At 39.7% G+C, this 18,666-nt stretch overlaps 1 protein-coding gene across 1 annotated transcript in view; it reads left to right on the top strand.

Moving 5' to 3' along the window:
- The first annotated feature begins 233 nt into the window (after window positions 1–233).
- The window catches only part of HPGD (15-hydroxyprostaglandin dehydrogenase), a 38,325-nt gene continuing 19,892 nt past the window's right edge, over window positions 234–18,666 (top strand). Inside the window, exons 1-4 of the mRNA XM_043891186.1 lie at window positions 234–1,926; window positions 2,204–2,327; window positions 4,874–4,980; window positions 16,225–16,321. Of these exons, the coding sequence (XP_043747121.1) occupies window positions 1,834–1,926; window positions 2,204–2,327; window positions 4,874–4,980; window positions 16,225–16,321 (421 nt within the window). The 5' untranslated portion in view covers window positions 234–1,833. The remainder of the gene's footprint in view (window positions 1,927–2,203; window positions 2,328–4,873; window positions 4,981–16,224; window positions 16,322–18,666) is intronic.

Genomic DNA, 18,666 nt, shown 5'->3' with positions numbered 1-18,666 from the left:
TCACCTTCTCATCCTTCTTTCCCTTAAATTTCAGCATTTGGTTTCTGTGCCGTCTAAATATACTGACGCCAGGACTTCCCTGGGGGTCCAGTGGTTAAGACTTCGTGTTCCCACTGCAGGGTCATGGGTTTGATCCGTGGTTGGGGAACTAAGATCCCACAAGCCACAGGATGTGGCCAAAATATAAGTAAACATAAACATTGATTAAAAAAAAATTCATGATGAACAAAAATCAAATTTAAAAAGCAAATATACTGACACTGATTATTGTCTGGAAAATTTTAAAGTATTTCTTCATCCTTCTTTCCCTGTGCTTATCAGAGTACTTTGCCTTAGTAATGACTCCTTTATTCCCTGAAACTCTTTTTCCATATGCTTTTCCAACACGTCCCCGTGTCACTCCAGCGGCTCCTTCTCTGGCTCTTATGTTAGTTCTTTCCTGATAAAGAAAAACATTTCCTTTCTTCTATGTTCTGTACGTGCTTCTAGAGGTTTGAGTTTTCCTTTGCTTCCTTTTAATTTTTTTTTAAAAATCCTCTGCTATTCTCTTTCAATATAAAGACTTCTGTTTCAGTGATGTGCTGACAACTTATATTTCACACACCCTCCCCATACATGCCTGCATGCCAGTTACCTCATCTGCTGCCTCTTGGGAGCAACAAAGAAGTACACAAAGGATTCATCCCTGTTGTGTGAGCTTTTTGCCTGACCTCTGTCTCCCCAAGTACTTAGATTTCTTTGATCATGAAAATAAATGCCAGGCAGGTATTCAGTTTACAGAACTAGAACTGAAGCCTGCAGACGATAACAGGAAAGAGAGAAAGACAGAGTCAGTGGAATATCCCCAGCTGAATGCATCTTAGTGCACAGCTCAAGCTCAAATTCCTGGAGGACCAGGAACCTCTGTCCCATGCTTAACTGGAAGCCTCCAGAACTAGTATGACTCAACCAGCAAACATTCCATTGAACCTGCACCTCACCAGGCTGACAGAGAGGCTGGAAGCCCAGTGCAGTCAGTGATGACAGTTCTTGCTGGGCACTCTCAGGGTGACCCAGAATTGACGCTGATGTGAAACCGGAGTGTCAACAAGACTCCTAAAAGTTCCAGTCTTGAAAGACAGGATCCAGGAGTTTTCTGTTCAGAGCCCAATGCACTTTTCATTTCCAACCCCTTTACAGGTTTGTCCAAAGCACAATTCAGTAAAAACAAAACAAAAAACCCCCTAAAAACAGTGTTAGTCGCCTCTGCTCTCTCCATCCCCACTTCGATGTCCGTGAGATAAGAATTTAAAAACTTAGATTGAGACAAAAGTGCAGTCCCTAAAATTGTGCTTTACTGTTTTTGGTTTTTGCTTTGTTTCTTCTTTTTCGATTGTTTGGAGGGTGGGGGTGGGGGAGGAATCCAAGCTCTTCAACCTCTCCTCTGCCCCCCTTTTACGGGGGTGTTCTTCGGCGCACAGAAGGGATCTCTTTCTGGGGAATAACCTTTCTGCGTGCTCCTTAACCAGCCAGCGGGCGTCCAAATCATCATCTTCTCCCCAGCTAGCTTAGGTTACAAGTTCCGCAGAGGCAGAGCTGTTTATTTACCGCATGTCTCATGCCCTAGTGCAGGGGGAGGCTCCTAGGCTCGGCTACGAGTCAGGAAGGCAAAGATCGCCGGGCCGGAGCGCTCAGGCCAGGTGACACAGTCCTGGGTGCCGGCGCGGCTTGACAGCTTCATCCCCGCCCACTGGCAGGCGAGCGCGGCCCGGCCACACATGCGCGCGCGCAGGGTCCTTAAAAGCCGCGGCGGCGCCGAGACGCCGAGCTCGCCCACCGAGCGCAGGCGGCGACATGCACGTGAACGGCAAAGTGGCGCTGGTGACTGGCGCGGCCCAGGGCATCGGCCGAGCCTCCGCCGAGGCACTGCTGCTCAAGGGCGCCAAGGTAAGCGCGGCGGGGCGCACGGCCCACCCGAGACCCGCCCTCCAGCCGCGGCCGCCGGCAGTGAGCGACCAGGCTGCGCCCCCGGTGCTCTCTTTGCCGCCTCCAGAGCTGTCCAGGCTGGCTCACTCCAGCGGACTTCGAATGCGCCGGCAGAGAACCCGATCTGTAAACTGCCCGATCTCAGGTCCAAACGAGGAGGTTCCTGTTGTCTCTGCATTGTCGGTCTGTCTGCTTTATCAGGCGCGAAGGATCTCGATTCCTCTCCTTTTGTCCGCAGGTAGCGCTGGTCGATTGGAATCTCGAAGCAGGTGTCAAGTGTAAAGCTGCCCTGGATGAGCAGTTTGAACCTCAGAAGACTCTGTTTATTCAGTGCGATGTGGCCGATCAGGAACAACTGAGAGGTAAGCGAGGGGGAAATCAATCCATTCGCGCAGAGCGCGCCTTGAGCAAGTAGCAACCTGAAGGCAGCCTGCGCCAGAGAGCCAGCTTGGGGTGGCGGCAGGCAACCTCCTGCAACGCAACTACCGCTGAGCTCCAAGAGATAGCCGACTGCTACGTTTCCTCTGACATCCCAGTAGACATAAATTCCTCTGACATCCCAATAAACATAAAACAACTAAGGAGGAAGAAAAGCCAAGCATGTTTGAGAAATCCTTTTCTTTTAGTCATTTGGCAGCACCTAATGTAATCAAAATTCCTTGGTGTATTCCAAGATAGTGCTGCTTCAGTAGTTATTAAATGATTGAACCTGCAAATGGAACTTAGAAAGATAAAATAGGCTAGGGGATAACTGCAAACTACTTCTCCCAGAAAGCTGGAAGACAGCAGAGTCCAATGGCAATCAAATGTGGCAATGTTTCTCCTTGGAACATGCTAGAATGCAAGGTCAAGGGTTGTCATCACAGCTGTGCTGGATGCTTTTGACCAGATGTTCTCCCTGATTTTTCCCCTATGAAATGCTTTAAAAACAGTAATAGTTGTATTGCAGAGTTAGAATTGCAGAAGAAAAGTTTCTGTCAGACTTTCCTCAGTGCTTTCCTGTTTCTGTCTACTCGCTTAAGACAGACAGATCTACTTGACCAATCTAGAGACAGTATTGGTGTAGACAAAAAACAGATTTGGTCATTTAGAAGTCCAACAGATCTGTGAAAAAAATACATGTATTTCGAGGAAAAACGAGAAAATAGAACATTTGTATTTCACAGTTTTTTATTGAAAGACTAAGTGAAAAAAATTGTTAGGCACATCTTTAATTAATGGATCAAAAAACTTTCATGAAAGTCACTTTAGTACTTTTCTTAACATGGATGAGTCTGTGTGTGTGTTGTTTTTTTTTTAATGTTGGAGTGTTCTGTGTTCTGTGAAAGAGTGAAAATGGAGTGGTATGTTAGAAGGAAACACATTGTTGTTCAGGGAAATTGTTTTAAAGGAAATTATGTAATTAAACTCTGAAAATTTTATAAAGACCCATAACATGGATTATAAGTGTGAGCAGAAGAGACCTGTAAACACAGTGCCAGAGGAATGTATTTCGCCAGAGGATAAAGTTTTGCTGATTGCACAGGGTATTTTTCTTCAGGGGTAAAGTCATGTCAAATCCCAACAGCCATGCTGATAGAATAGTGAACAGTAGAGGTCATCTGAAAGTTATTTCTGTCTGAATTTATGTAGTTTTGCACATGACATTTAATCTTAATTGTTTTGCTTCCCAGTATTTAAAATTAGTACCTTGGCTGTAAACACGTTCCTTAAGGATAACTGATTGTGGAGGAGGAAACCAGACACATAATGAGTGACCAGGAGAAGTCATGATGGTCAATGAGAAAGCCACATGTTTTCTAGACATCAGTGTTTATTTGCATTTTAGGAAAACTTGGCATTGGCTCTTCCAGTTTCAAGGTTTAGTGTGGGCTACAACTTTTAAAACTATGTAGACATGTGGCCCAAGAGATGTCATTGAAATGATAAAAATACAGAGGTGAAAAAGTTCTTGGAGATGACCTAAAGATGAAAAAAAAAGCAACAGGAAGAGTTTAGGCAAATTATAAAGGGTGCCGTGGCTTTTAAATGTCAGCAAAACCTAGACTATGAGTTGCTTGAGCCCAAAAGTGAGAAGCCATTAGTATTTGACAACCTAATTTCCTGTAAGATGGTTCTGGAGTTCTGAAGAGTGTGCGTGTACCTGCTAAGTCGCTTAAGTCATGTCCGACTCTTTGTGACCCTGTGGACCCGCCAGGCTCCTCTGTCCATGGGATTCTCCAGGCAAGAATGCTGAAGTGGGCTGCCATGCCCTCTTCCCCTGGGTGGGGAAGATGTGGGATCTTCCCCACATCTTCCCCACCCAGGGATCAAACCTGCATCTCTTGTGCCTCCTGTATTTGCAGGCAGGTTCTTTACCACTAGCACCACCTGGGAAGCCCACTAGGTACTAGATGCACTAAAACGATCATAATGGATCTGAATACACAAGTGTTTAATGTGACACTTTCTGAAGATAGTATGGCTTATTTTTAAAAGGATGTTTGTCATAGGCTAAACCACAGAACTTCAGTAACTTCTCAGGGACAGAGATGCTGGCTGCCCAAACTGACTTCCAAGAGCACTTAGCACAGGGTGCTCAGCTCTCTAAAATTTACTCCATTGAGATACTGCTTACAGAAAGTTAATGTGCATACAAATTGTCTACGGATCTTACTAAGTTTAAGATTCTGATTCTGTAGGTCTGTGGTACCACTGATTCTGAATTTTTGAGAGGTTCCCAGGTAATTCTGATTGATCCTTGCTGACTTACAAACCACACTGAGAAGCAAGGCAATAAGCCACAGTCTAGGAGTGTAATTTTCACCAGAAGACTGCATAAGTTAAAACATCGTTTCAGGGCATACAGTGTGGTAAATGTATCTGTGCAAAGTAAGAACAGATCTATAATGTCTTCTTTTTTTATTAGATACTTTTAGGAAAGTTGTAGATCACTTTGGAAAGCTGGACATCTTGGTCAATAATGCTGGAGTGAATAATGAGAAAAACTGGGAAAAAACTCTGCAGATTAATTTGGTAAGTTGTCTAAACCATGTTCATTCTTTACAATTACTTCATAAAAGGGTGTCTTAAAAGGAAAAAAGGGTTTTTTTCATGGAAACAATATAATGACCTACAATTTAGAAAAAGGGAATTTACAAAAAGCTAGGGGAAAAAGCACTTCCTTTCACAAATAGGAAGACATTTGAGACTTTCAATTATGAAAATAAATCTGTCTTAAAATATTAAAAGGAAATAGGAAAAAAAAAACATCATTTATTGAGTAACTTAATAGTTGTCAAGCTATGATCTCCAGCCAAACTAGCCTGCCACCTGTTTTTGTATGACCTGCAAGCTACAAATGGGCTTTACATGTTCTAATAGTTGAAAAAATAGTAAAAAAAAAAAAAAAAAGAAAGAAATGTATGAATATATGAAATTCAAATTTCAGTGTCTGTAAAGCTTTATTGGCACGCAGCCAAGGTTTATTTACATGTCTCTGGCTACTTTTATGCTATAGCAATAGAGCTGAATAATTGTGACAGTGGCCCTATGATTCACAATGCCTAAAATGTTTACTATTTGAATTTTTTCAGAAAAAAATCTTTCCAATTTCTGCCTTACATTATTTATTTAAAAACTAAATTTAATTCCAGCACTACAATAGAAAACAAGGCTAAAATGACCATTGGACTTTGTAATAATTAAGATTTTATTATTAATGTCAGTGTATGTGTGTGTACGCATGTGTGTGTCATGTCCACAATGTTTGATGATTATTTAATTCTTTCTTGAATTGTGAAAATGTAGAATTAGGAAATAAAATTTGTTTTATGCATTGTATTACAAGCTTACTGATTATCCCATTTTATAAACACATGACATAAACCATTGGGGTTTAGAAATACTCAAACTTTAGCTAAAGCCAGATGTCAGAGCTGGGCAGGGCATGGGGTCACCATGCCCTTGGTAATTTCTTTTATTTGGTAATCTTTTTTATTAGTCTTGCAAAGCAGGCATGTGTAAAGTGCAGAGGGGCCACGGTGTGTATATTAACACACAGGGAGTGCTGCCTACTTCACCATATTCAACTTCTTAGAAACAGGTACCATGTGATGTTTTTCTTTGTTCTTCTCTCAGTAATCAACACGATATCCTGAACATAGTGCTTAGTCAATAAATATTTGACTTGAATTGACATTCTCTGAGTAATGACTTAACTGTAATAACTTGATAGAATTGATGAGAATTACCCTAACTCGCAAAAAAAGGTAATCTGTGAGCACTACTTTTTTTAAGGTACAGAGTTGCACCCCAAGCTTGACAGATACCTAAAATCCTTTGACTCAGATCAAAAGGTACTATTTTAAAGTGCAAATACCCTCCTTCTAGTTCTATCTAAAATTTGTCTCAAGCGTTCCTGGGTATCATATTTCAAAATAACTTTCAAAGGTGTTTGTCAAGTGTCTCTCAAAATGTTTCTGATGTGTGTGTGTATGTTTAGAGACCTCACAACTGCTGTTTCTGAGTTGAGACAACTCTTTGATTTTCTTCTGCTTTACGCAAATAGTATAGTTAAGTAAAATGAAATATTTTCATTCTGTTAACCATAGTTACATCTCTTGGCTAAATCTTACTTTATCATGGTATATCAATGTCTAATACCATTGATTTTGCTTAGTTAACACCTAATTTAATTTTATGTTTGTGTCTCTGTTATGAATGATAAGATCTTATCATTTTCTGAAAATATTTCTATTTGATTTGGCTGTCAGTTATTCCTTTGCTTACTTTATCTCCTTCATTTGTCTGTTTCTGAATAGAATGTAGTCATATCTCAAATGACAATTCTCAATTTGCCTATCTCTTTCAGTCATCCTGTCAGTTTTAATTCTGCATAAATGGCTTGTGATCATAATTTATCAACCATTGACTTTATTTTTCCATTTATTTTTATTGGTTGGAGGCTAATTACAATATGGTAGTGGGTTTTGCCATACATTGACATGAATCAGCCATGGATTTACATGTGTTCCCCATCCCGATCCCCCCTCCCGCCTCCCTCTCCATCCCATCCCTCTGGGGCTTCCCAGTGCACCAGCCCTGAGCACTTGTCTCATGCATCCAACCTGGGCTGGTGATCTGTTTCACCCTTGAGAGTATACTTGTTTCAATGCTGTTCTCTCAGAACATCCCACCCTTGCCTTCTCCCACAGAGTCCCAAAGTCTGTTCTGTACATCTGTGTCTCTTTTTCTGTTTTGCATATAGGGTTATCGTTACCATCTTTTTAAATTCCATATATATGCGTTAGTATACTGTATTGGTCTTTATCTTTCTGGCTTACTTCACTCTGTATAATGGGCTCCAGTTTCATCCATCTCATTAGAACTGATTCAAATGAATTCTTTTTAATGGCTGAGTAATATTCCATGGTGTATATGTACCACAGATTCCTTATCCATTTCGTCTGCTGATGGGCATCTAGGTTGCTTCCTTGTCCTGGCTATTATAAACAGTGCTGCGATGAACATTGGGGTGCACGTGTCTCTTTCAGATCTAGTTTCCTCGGTGTGTATGTCCAGGAGTGGGATTGCTGGGTCATTTAGCAGTTCTATTTCCAGTTTTTAAAGGAATCTCCACACTGTCCTCCATAGTGGCTGTACTAGTGTTGACTTTTTAAAGTTTTAACCCCATTGCAACCTGGGATTTTTTATTTGTTTTCTATTTCCAGATATAAAATTGACATCCATGTTTTCTTTTGATTCTCATTTACCTAGGCATACTTTTTTCTGTTTCTTTATTTTGAAAATGAAAATAACCTTTAATGTTAATTTTGTCTCTTGCTAACAGTATAATGTAAAATCTTATTTTTCAAATCACATCCTAGAACAAATGCTTTTTATATTTGTGAATTTAAGCCACTCATATTTATTTTTACTCTTCTGTTAGGATTTATTCCTTTTGCTTTAGTTCATACTTCATGTTCACTAAATTTTCTTTTTGTTTATGTTCTGTTTCCATTCTTATCTTAAATTCCATTGGATAGCCTTAATTTTCTTTGGCTGACAAGAAAATAGTACATTTTATGTGTACTCTTTGGTGGTTATCCCTGGCTGATTATGAACCATACTTCAGTATATCCTTTGGTTGCCAGGTTTAAAAGAAATTTTTTTGAACATGCAACCAATTGGAAACTTCAGGAATTTAAAGAAGATATATTTCTTATGAACTTATGCCACTCTCTGAAACCACATAAATTGACCAAATTTTTTAAATTGAGCTATACTAATAAAAAAAAGCACACAACAGTTCTTTCCCTTGTGTATCACTCTTATTTTTAGTTTCATCAGTAAAACTGCAGATATTTTATAGATAGAGGTCCCTAGGATGTAAATTTCCCATGTTCAGGTCATTCATAACGGGCACCTACTGTGTCTTTTCTCTGAGAAATCAGCTGTCAGAAAACATGTGTATGATTAGAGTTAATATAAAGAAACATGAAAATAGTGAAGAGATATCACAGGGGGAATAGGATTAGATTCTAATGATCTGTTTTCATCCAGCAGAGAGGGCATGTTTGCTTTATTATAATAAATACACAGGTGAATAAACATCTGCTCCAAGCTGGGAAGTTCTTGCATTATCTGCAAATGGAGAATTCTGGAGGACGGGAATTTTATTTGTCCCCTTTGGTTATAGCTCACTCTCCAGGATTCTTCCTCATTGAAACTCAGCTGGCCTTTACTTTTCTTTGAACTCTGCTGACAGAAGCCACTCCTTAGCTTAACTCCAGAGACTGATGGCATTTGTTTAATATTACAGAAAGAGAACAAGCTATAACCTTTGTCACCCATATATAACTTAAAAACAAGTTCCTTCACTCCTACCTACAATACTCTTTCCAAGAGTAGATTAGAGTCTGACTAATCATTGTCCTCCTAACTTGATTATCTCTGGTAGTAGAATGCAAATATTTGTGTGTGGTTTGTGTATAATATTTTTTTTCAATTCTGCTCTGGATGTAATTTGCTTCCTTGTATTATACAATTCCATTTGTGGTCTTTTCCATGTTTTTCCATGTTCTTGTCCATGTCAGAGAGTCATCAGTTAGTTAAAGAACCTCACCACATATCATTCCCTCTTCTGAAAACTTATACAATGTAACTTATCCTCATAGGGCTTATCAGTTTTTGAAATTTTAGTAGTAATATTTTGATACATGTACAACTTATGCTAATATGCTGTAAGTTCTTTCAAGGCAGACATTTTTGTTTTGCATGCTTAGTAGATGTTCAATTAAAATGTACACCATGGAATATTACTCAGCCATTAAAAAGAATTCATTTGAATCAGTTCTAATGAGATGGATGAAACTGGAGCCCATTATACAGAGTGAAGTAAGCCAGAAAGATAAAGACCAATACAGTATACTAACACATATATATGGAATTTAAAAAGATGGTAACGATAACCCTATATGCAAAACAGAAAAAGAGACACAGATGTACAGAACAGACTTTGGGACTCTGTGGGAGAAGGCGAGGGTGGGATGTTCTGAGGGAACAGCATCGAAACATGTATATTATCTATAGTGAAACAGATCCCCAGCCCAGGTTGGATGCATGAGACAAGTGCTCGAGGCTGGTGCACTGGGATGACCCGGAGGAATGGGCTGGGGAGGGAGGTGGGAGGGGGGATTGGGATGGGGAATACATGTAACTCCATGGCTGATTCATGTCAATGTATGACAAAACCCACTACAATATTGTAAAGTAATTAGCCTCCAACTAATGAAAATAAATGAAAAAAAAAATAAATAAAAGTACAATAAAATAAAAAAAAGTAAACTGCTATCCTATGATATTTTGCAGACATGGATATTCATTTTAGTTTTTCAGCACAATGTTTGGATGGTTTCCTATTACATCAGTGTTGCAAACAGTGTTGTCTATCCTTCCACTTTTATTCCTTACCAAATTTATCCCTTCTTTATTCTTTGGACAGTGGTTCTCACCATGTGTCCCACATAAGAGCTCCAGTAAACCTCTTCCCAATCTTTTTTTCCCATTAGACTTCTCTGTCCTTCCTTTTCAGTCTGAAATCAGCCACAGGAGCCTTATTTATAGCTGCTCAGACTCACAAGGAACATTCAGGAAAGAAAGAATTTTTGCATAGCTGTCAAAGGTTGGTCTGGCCATTGAGCAGAGGTAGACTTCACTTTGAATACTGATAAAGTCATTTGGTAATGTATTTATTTCACTATTTGAAACTTTAATAAGCCTAAATAACTCATTTGTACTCGGGTGGGACTTATAACTTAATTTGGACATATGACTAACTTGTATTGACTCCATTAGTATATTCAAATAAAAATTAAATAAAATTGATGACTATCACTGGGGATTCTTTAAAAGGATTTGTTCTGTACCTGAATTTAAAATTCATGAACTTTTGGGACTTCCCTGATGGTCCAATAGGTAAGAATCCATGTTCTCAATGCAAGGGGCCTGGGTTTGATCCCTGGTCAGGGAACTAGAGCCCACATGCTATAACTAAGACCCAGCACAGCCAAAGAAATAAATAAAAGTAAAATAAATAATATTTTTTTAAATTTGTGAATTTTTATTTCATTTTTCTGATTTTGAATTTCCCAGATTGGGAAAGGATGAAAGTAGTCCTTTTACCTCTAAAGTTGGTTAAGCTTTAATAAAACATAATTTGTATGAAGTCACATTTTCTTCATTCCCACCATCTCATTTCTAAATGAGGTAGACTTTTCTGCTCTACTCTGCCTTTAATGAAGAGTTGAGGAAACAGATAGAAACACTTGTCAAGCATACTTCTTTTTCTTGGCTCCCAAGCATGCTGATTACAACTTATATTAATAACTACTTTCTATTATTGCAACTCTATCATGTCTGAGGACCCTATAGACCTATTTTAGTTAGTTAGGCAAGGCTTCCTGAATTATAAGTAGCTTCTGCAAGGGGGAACACAGTCATATTTATCACCTAAATAAGTAGAAATTTTGAAAGATTGAACATGGAAGAAAAAAGGATGAAAATAGATTTCATTAAAAAAATGATCATTTTTATTAGTATCCCTCGAAAACTGACTGGAGGGAAAACAAGAACCTGAAAGGTAAAGTTTTATGATTATATGACGGAATTTTTTTTAATTGCTTTAGTTACTATGTAGCACAAGAACCATAAATAAACTGAAAGCAACTCCAGAGTGGAGGGAAATGAGATGAGGGAAATGAGATAAAGGAAATAACAGATTAGAAAATTTCAGTAGTAAACACACACACACACAAATATGATAGGAACATATATACGTGTGTGTGTGTGTGTGTGTGTGTGTGTGTGTGTGTGTTGCTCTGTTGTGTCTGACTCTTTGCGACTCCATGGTTCCTCTGTCCATGGAATTCTCCAGACAAGAGTACTGGAGTGGGTAGCCATTTTCTTCTCCAGGGATCTTCCCAACCCGGCAGTCAAACCCAGGTCTCCCACATTGCAGACAGATTCTTCTTTACTGTCTGAGCCCCCACAGAAGCCCATGCCCTCCTCCATGGGATCTCCCCAAGCTAGGGATTAAACCCACATCTCCTGGGTCTTCTGCATTGCAGGTGGTTTTTTTTTTTTTCTGCTGAGCCCCCAGGGAAGCCTATCTATACATATATGTGTGTATAATAGAAGACATGATGCTTATTGAGAGGAGTTAAGTTCATTTATCCATTTATCTTTATTACTAGAGAATTATTTCCAGGATAGGGGAATTTATGAGAGTGATTTTTAAGTTACAGAATGCCTTAATTCATGAAAAAAAGTATTTTAAGATTTGGAATACTAAGCAATTGTAATTTCAGTATACATAAAAAAATTCTCTCTTCATAACTGAAAATATTGAGTAAGCATGTGTTCATTAGATTTTTTTGTCAATAGTCAAGTTTTTATTTATTCTCACTATGTAAAATTAAGGATTCCCTGGTGGCTCAGTTGGTAAAGAATCCACCTGCAATACTGGAGACCTGGGTTCGATCCCTGGGTTGGGAAGATCCTGTGGCGGGCATGGCAACCCACTCCAGTATTCTTGCCTGGAGAATTCCCATGGACAGAGGAACCTGGCAGGCTGCAGTCCACGGGCTTGCAAAGTGTCAGACATAACTGAACGACTAACCACACATAAAATTAGACATTGAATTTTCCTTAATATATGATCTGGGATGTGGAAGAGATTGTCATAGTAAAGGAAGAGAGGTGAAAATATATATGTTCAGCTAAAACATTAGTTTTTTTTTCTTGTAGATTTATTTGAAGAATACTTTCATTTGAAAAATTACTCAATTCTTAACCTGATAATAGATGGCATGATAATTATTTTTCCTCCTTCATCAAAAACCAGGAAATAAATCTGGCTTTTAAAAAAATTAGAAACATTCCCCAGTCTTCTATCTGGCTGCATCATGTAGATGTTGAAAACCCAAAACAGGTGTCAGCAAAGCTGTAAATACCTGAGAATAAAAGAGTAGTGCCAATACACATAAACAGAAATTCTGTTCAGACATGCTAGAGACCTGGGCAGAAACACACAGAATCTGACTTCAGTAATTCCAGCCATGTACATTTTTTAATCCTTCTTATATAAACCACTGAAGATTTTTTTTTCCTTTTAAAAGAGAATCATGTGCAAGTTTTATGCATTCTCCCTGAGTTTGCTTAATATCACACTGATGCATGGCTTGAGTGAATAGAATCCAGTTTACTTCTTTGTGCTAAAACTACTGTTAGGTATAGAGGCAACTCTGAATGCTTGTCAAGGAAACTCCAAAAGGAATTTTTAAAATAAAAAGAAGGTAACCATCAATATATGCCCTCAGGTTCAGACTCGTTATCTCCTTCTCTGTTATATTGTTTTCTTTGCAGTATTGTAAAGAATGAAAGTCATAGGAATTAAGGTTTCAAAAGGAAATTTTCTTCTAAAAGTCTGAGTTGAAGGGAGAGGCGTTCTTGAATCTAAAAGGGAATGTAAGGTTTCAAATACGTTGCATGTCATAAGTTGCTTTTGGTAGTGGTTAGTTCTTATTTATTTATTTTTGGTTGTGCTGGATTTTTGTTGCTGCACGCAGGCTTTCCCTAATTGTGGCGAGCAAGGGGCTGCTCTCTGGTTACAGTGCACGGCTTGTCTTGTCGTGGAGCACAGGCTCAGTCGTTGTGGCACATGGGCTTAGTTGCTCTGTGGCGTGTGGGATCTTCCAGGACCAGGGGCCAAACCGGTGTCTTCTGCATTACAAGGCAGATTCTTAACCACTGGACCACCATGGAAGCGCCAATTAATTCTCAAATGTTAGAATAAAACTGAAAAGGTGCCTATATGTGGGTGTCAGTAATAAAACAGAATAAGCTATCAAAAAGGTAGCTGCAGGAGTGATGAACAAAATTAAGTGATTTCATTACTGAAGACCATGTGTCCAGGGAACAATAATCTCCCGCTCAGTCTGGGTGAAACAGCTATGTGATCTCACAGGACGCTGAGTTCAGGGCTGCTGGATGTTGCAGCTCTGTGATATCATCAGGACAGTCCCTGTCATCTCTTCCATCTGCCATCCTTCATGGTGGTTCCCTCTTAAGGATGCTATCTCTATAACTTCATTCCAGCCATTGTTGTTGTTCAGTCACTCAATCATGTTCAACTCTATGCCACCTCGTGGACTGCAGCACAGCAGGCTTCCCTGTCCATCACCATCTCCTGGAGCTTGCTCAAACTCATGTCCATTGAGTCGGTGATGCCATCCAATCACTTCATCCTCTGTCGTCCCCTTCTCCTCCTGCCTACAATCTTTCCCAGCATCAGGGCCTTTTCCAATTAGTCGGTTCTTTGCATCAAGTGGCCAAAGTATTGGAGCTTCAGCTTCAACATCAGTCCTTCCGATGAATATTCAGAACTGATTTTCATTAGGACTAACTGGTTTGATCTCTTTTCAATCCAAGGGATTCTCAAGAGTCTTCTCCAAACCACAGTTCAAAAGCATCAGTTCTTCAGTACTCAGCCTTCTTTATATTCCAACTCTCACATCCATACATGACTACTGGAAAAGGTCAGTTTTCATTCCAATCCCAAAGAAAGGCAATGCCAAAGAATGTTCAAACTACTGCACAATTGCACTCATTTCACATGCTAGCAAAGTAATGCTCAAAATTCTTCAAGCCAGATTCAATAGTACGTAAACCGTGAACTTCCAGATGTTCAAGCTGGATTTAGAAAAGGCAGAGGAACCAGAGATCAAATTGCCAACATCCGTTGGATCATAGAAAAAGCAAGAGAGTTCCAGAAAAACATCTGCTTCTGCTTTAGTGACTATGCCAAAGCCTTGTGTGGCACATTGACTGTATGGATCACAACAAACTGTGGAAAATTCTTAAAGAGATGGGAATACCAGACCACCTGACCTGCTTTCTGAGAAATCTGTATGCAGGTCAAGAAGCAACAGTTAGAACCGAACTTGGAAAAACAGACTGGTTCCAAATCGAGAAAGGAGTATGTCAAGGCTGTATATTGTCATCCTACTTATTTAACTAATATTCAGAGTACATCATGAGAAATGCCAGGCTGGATGAAGCACAAGTTGAAATCAAGATTACCGGGAGAAATATCAGTAACCTCAGATATGCAGACGACACCACCCTTATGGCAGAAAGTGAAGAAGAATTAAAGAGCCTCTTGATGAAAGTGAAAGAGGAGAGTGAAAAAGTTGGCTTAAAACTCAACATTCAGAATACTAAAATCATGGCATCCAGTTCTTACTTCATGGCAAATAGATGGGGAAACAATGGAAACTGTGAGAGACTTTCTTTTTTGGGGCTCCAAAACCACTGCAGATGGTGACTGCAGCCATGAAATTAAAAGACGCTTGCTCCATGGAAGGAAAGCTATGACCATTCTAGATAGCATATTGAAAAACAGAGATGTTACGTTGCCAACAAAGCTTCATCTAGTCAAAGCTATGGTTTTTCCAGAAGTCATGTATGGATGTGAGAGTTGGACTGTAAAGAAAGCTGAGCACTGAAGAATTGATATTTTTGAATTGTGATGTTGGAGAAGACTCTTGAGATCCCTTGGACTGCAAGGAGATCCACCCAGTCCATCCTAAAGAAAATCAGTCCTGAATATTCATTGGAAGGACTGATGCTGAAGCTGAAACTCCAGTACTTTGGCCACCTGATGTGAAGAACTGACTCACTGGAAAGACCCTGATGCTGGGAAAGATTGAAGGTGGGAGGAGAAGGGGATGATAGAGGCTGAGATGGTTGGATGGCATCACCAACTGGATGGACATGAGTGTGAGCAAGCTCTGGGTGTTGGTGATGGACAAGGAAGCCTTCTGTGCTGCAGCACCCAATGCCACAAAGAGTCGGACACGACTGAGCAACTGAACTGAACCTTTGTTGGCAAAGTAATATCCCTGCTTTTCAAGGCAATGTCCCTGCCATTCCCTGTGTACAAAGCAATGAAAAAGGAGTAATGCAATCATTTGGTTTTCTTAAGAGCACTGAAATTTTTCTCTGCAGCATCCTCTTTCATCACCCTCCCCAACCTGGACCCCACTTGCAGCTGACTCCTCTGGTCTTACTGGCTGGGAAATGGGTCACTTTCATCTCCTAAACCAGTCACAGGCAAGGGGAATGGGATTTCTGTGACTCAATTAGATTAACCACTGTCTGCACTAAAGCAAGGGAGATTGCCTTCCTTTGTATTACATGAGATACAATAGATACAGTAGATACAAATGCAAAAAAGAAGGAAATGAGAACTGTACAGGCAATCAAGGGTATCCACTATGATATATTCCAAGAGGGAAGAGAATGAAACACAGCAGATGGATGTAGAATACCTGGGCAAGAGAACTATGGGCTAAACAGGGTGAATAAATTTTGTATCCAGTATTTAGAAGAGAAAAATAATATATAGAATTCTTGAAGGTGCTGTGAATTAATGCAAGTTAATTAGACACTGTTGCAATATAACATTTATCATAAAATCTCAGAAACTGGGCAACTAAGTGAAGTTTTGCAGAAATGTGATGAGCTCTACAAGTTTAGGCAAACAAAAGAGTTAATGACTGGCTTTAAAACAAAAACACAGCCATTTTATAACCTTTCATTGATAACATTTGCAGGAGTCTCCATCAGTGTCTGAGATAGCAATAGAAACATTGGGGTGTGATTATATCATAAAATATAATGCTTCTGTTGCTTTTCCTATTTCTGCCCCTGGACTAGGTTTCTGTGATCAGTGGAACCTACCTGGGCTTGGATTACATGAGCAAACAAAACGGAGGTGAAGGTGGCATCATTATTAATATGTCCTCTTTGGCAGGTAAGGACAATTATGATGTCAATAATTATTTCTTACTGGTCATTTGGGCCACAGAAGTATCTCTTCAAAGTGTATTTATTACCAGCTCAGGTTTGAAATGGCAACTTGGTTTACTTTTCTTTTTACTGGTTCTATGGGATTTTCTGTTTCATAATATCAAAAGTTTGAACTCAAAGTTTCTTTAGTGACTTTAAAGTTACCTACTGCAGTACTGTTTTGAAGAAACATGTCATTGTTGCTCAGTCATTAAGTCATATCTGACTCTTTCAAACCCATGGACTGTAGCACACCAGACTCCTCTGACCTCCACTGTCTTCCAGAGTTTGCTCAAATTCATGTCCATTGAGTCAATGATGCTATCTAACCATTTCATTCTCTGCTGCCTCCTTCTCCTTTTGCCTTCAATCTTTTCCAGCATCAAGATCTTTTCCAATGAGATGTCTCTTTGTATCAGGTGGCCAAAGTATTAGAGTTTCAGCTTCAGCAGCAATCCTTGCAATGAAATTTCAGGGTTGATTTCCTTTAGGATCGACTGAATTGATCTCCTTGCAGTCCAAGGGACTCTCAAAAGTCTTCTCCAGCACAAAGTGGAGAAGACCTTTTTCTCCAGAAAAAGGTGAAAGCATGGGCAATACTTAAAAGACATATTTGATCCTAGAAAGGGCTGATGTTTAGATTCTCAGAGACTGGAATCCTAATTGAACAGCATCAATTCTTTGGCACTCGGCCTTCTTTATGGTACAATTCTTACATCCATCGTGACTACTGACAAAGCCATAGCTTTGACTATACATATATATTTTCCTAGTGTTGCTATTTGTCAAGGTTATTGTGAGATTCCTAAACAGTAAAGTTTGTAAAAACAGCTTTGATGGACTAAAAAGGACTAAAATGAAGTTAAGGTATCTCTACTCATGTGTGATGGTAGTAACGGTGTATAACTTTAAAATACAGCATATATAGTTAGTTGGGAAACACTGTAGGGGAAACCAAACTTTATCTCTTTCTCAGTGTCTCTAGCCCAGCACGAGAATTAAATTGACATAAGATAGATCAACAGAGGAGCAAAGCATACAGGTTTTCACATGTCCACGAGAGCCCCCATGGGAAAATGAAGATCCAAAGAAACAGTGAGACCTCAGTGTTTGTAAACCAGGTTGAGCAAAGTGAGGCATTTGTGGGAAAGTAACTAAAATATATGAGGAGACTCAAGAAAGATAGGAGTTATTTTAACAAGATCTGTAAAGATGTCTCTTCTGCTTGACACCAGTCTCTGATGATAGTTTCCTTCCTCCTGGGACTGGGACAGCATCTTTTAAGTTCTGTGTCCTGTTTTCAGGAAGAAAAGAGAGATTAAAGTGCTCCCTTGCACCTGCTTTTTTACAAGTGCCTTTAGCTCAAAAGTCACCCTTATGCCCAGGTGATATATTTTGATATGCCATACTCCACCTCCCTCCAGTGCTAAACTTCTTTCATAAATAGACCCAAATGGGTAGTGGCTTAAATATAGAATAAACTTGTTCCTCACTCTTGGGTCAACCTAGGGCAAGATGCTCACTGCAGGAAACCTTTTCTGTATGCAAGCTTTTGGGAAACCAGGCTGGCCGAAGCTGGGAATCTGGAAAATGCAGGCTAGTTGTGTGCCTAAGGGTGGACATCAGCAGAGAGCTGATCATTCTTTCCACAATGTGCAATTCAAATTGTGTTTTATTCAGGGCAGTGTGATCAGCTGATATCATTTTACTTGGTATAAGCCATAAACCTTTAGGGTTTCCCAGGTGGCACAGTGGTAAAGAACCCACTGCCAATGCAGGAAACACTAGAGATGCAGGTTCAATCCCTGGGTCAGGGAGATACCCTGGAGTAGGAAATGGCAACCTGCTCCAATATTATTGCCTGGAGAATTGCATGGACAGAGGAGCCTGGTAGGCTACAGTCCACGGGATTCCAAAGAGTCAAGTACAACTAAGCACAGCTCAGCGGCAGCTATAATCCTTTTGGCAGGAACTTTTGGAGCTAAAGACTTCACTTTGAAAATTCTAGGAAAATCATCATGAATGGTTCTTGAATAGTTCAAGTGGAATCATGAAATTGTAGCAACCTGAGCAATATTGACAGCAAGTCTAAATTATCTGTGTCCAAAAACAATGAGACTTTCGTCAGTCATCAGGCTGGTTTCAGTTACTGTGGTAATGGCAGATCAGTGTGCCCACTTCCTGTTCTCAGCTCCAGCATCAGCATTGGAGGTGTCTGTGATCACATACGTGTCTGAGGCTCGGTGTTTTTCTCATTCCATTGGGAATCATTGTCAGATAGTGCTTAAACCACTGTGAACTTCACCCAAG

The sequence above is a fragment of the Cervus elaphus genome, chromosome 29 (assembly GCF_910594005.1).
Source record: "Cervus elaphus chromosome 29, mCerEla1.1, whole genome shotgun sequence".
In the NCBI taxonomy this organism is placed as follows: Eukaryota; Metazoa; Chordata; class Mammalia; order Artiodactyla; family Cervidae; genus Cervus; species Cervus elaphus.
The sequence above is the reverse complement of the archived record's forward strand: the minus strand, read 5'-3'. Positions and strand labels throughout refer to the sequence as shown.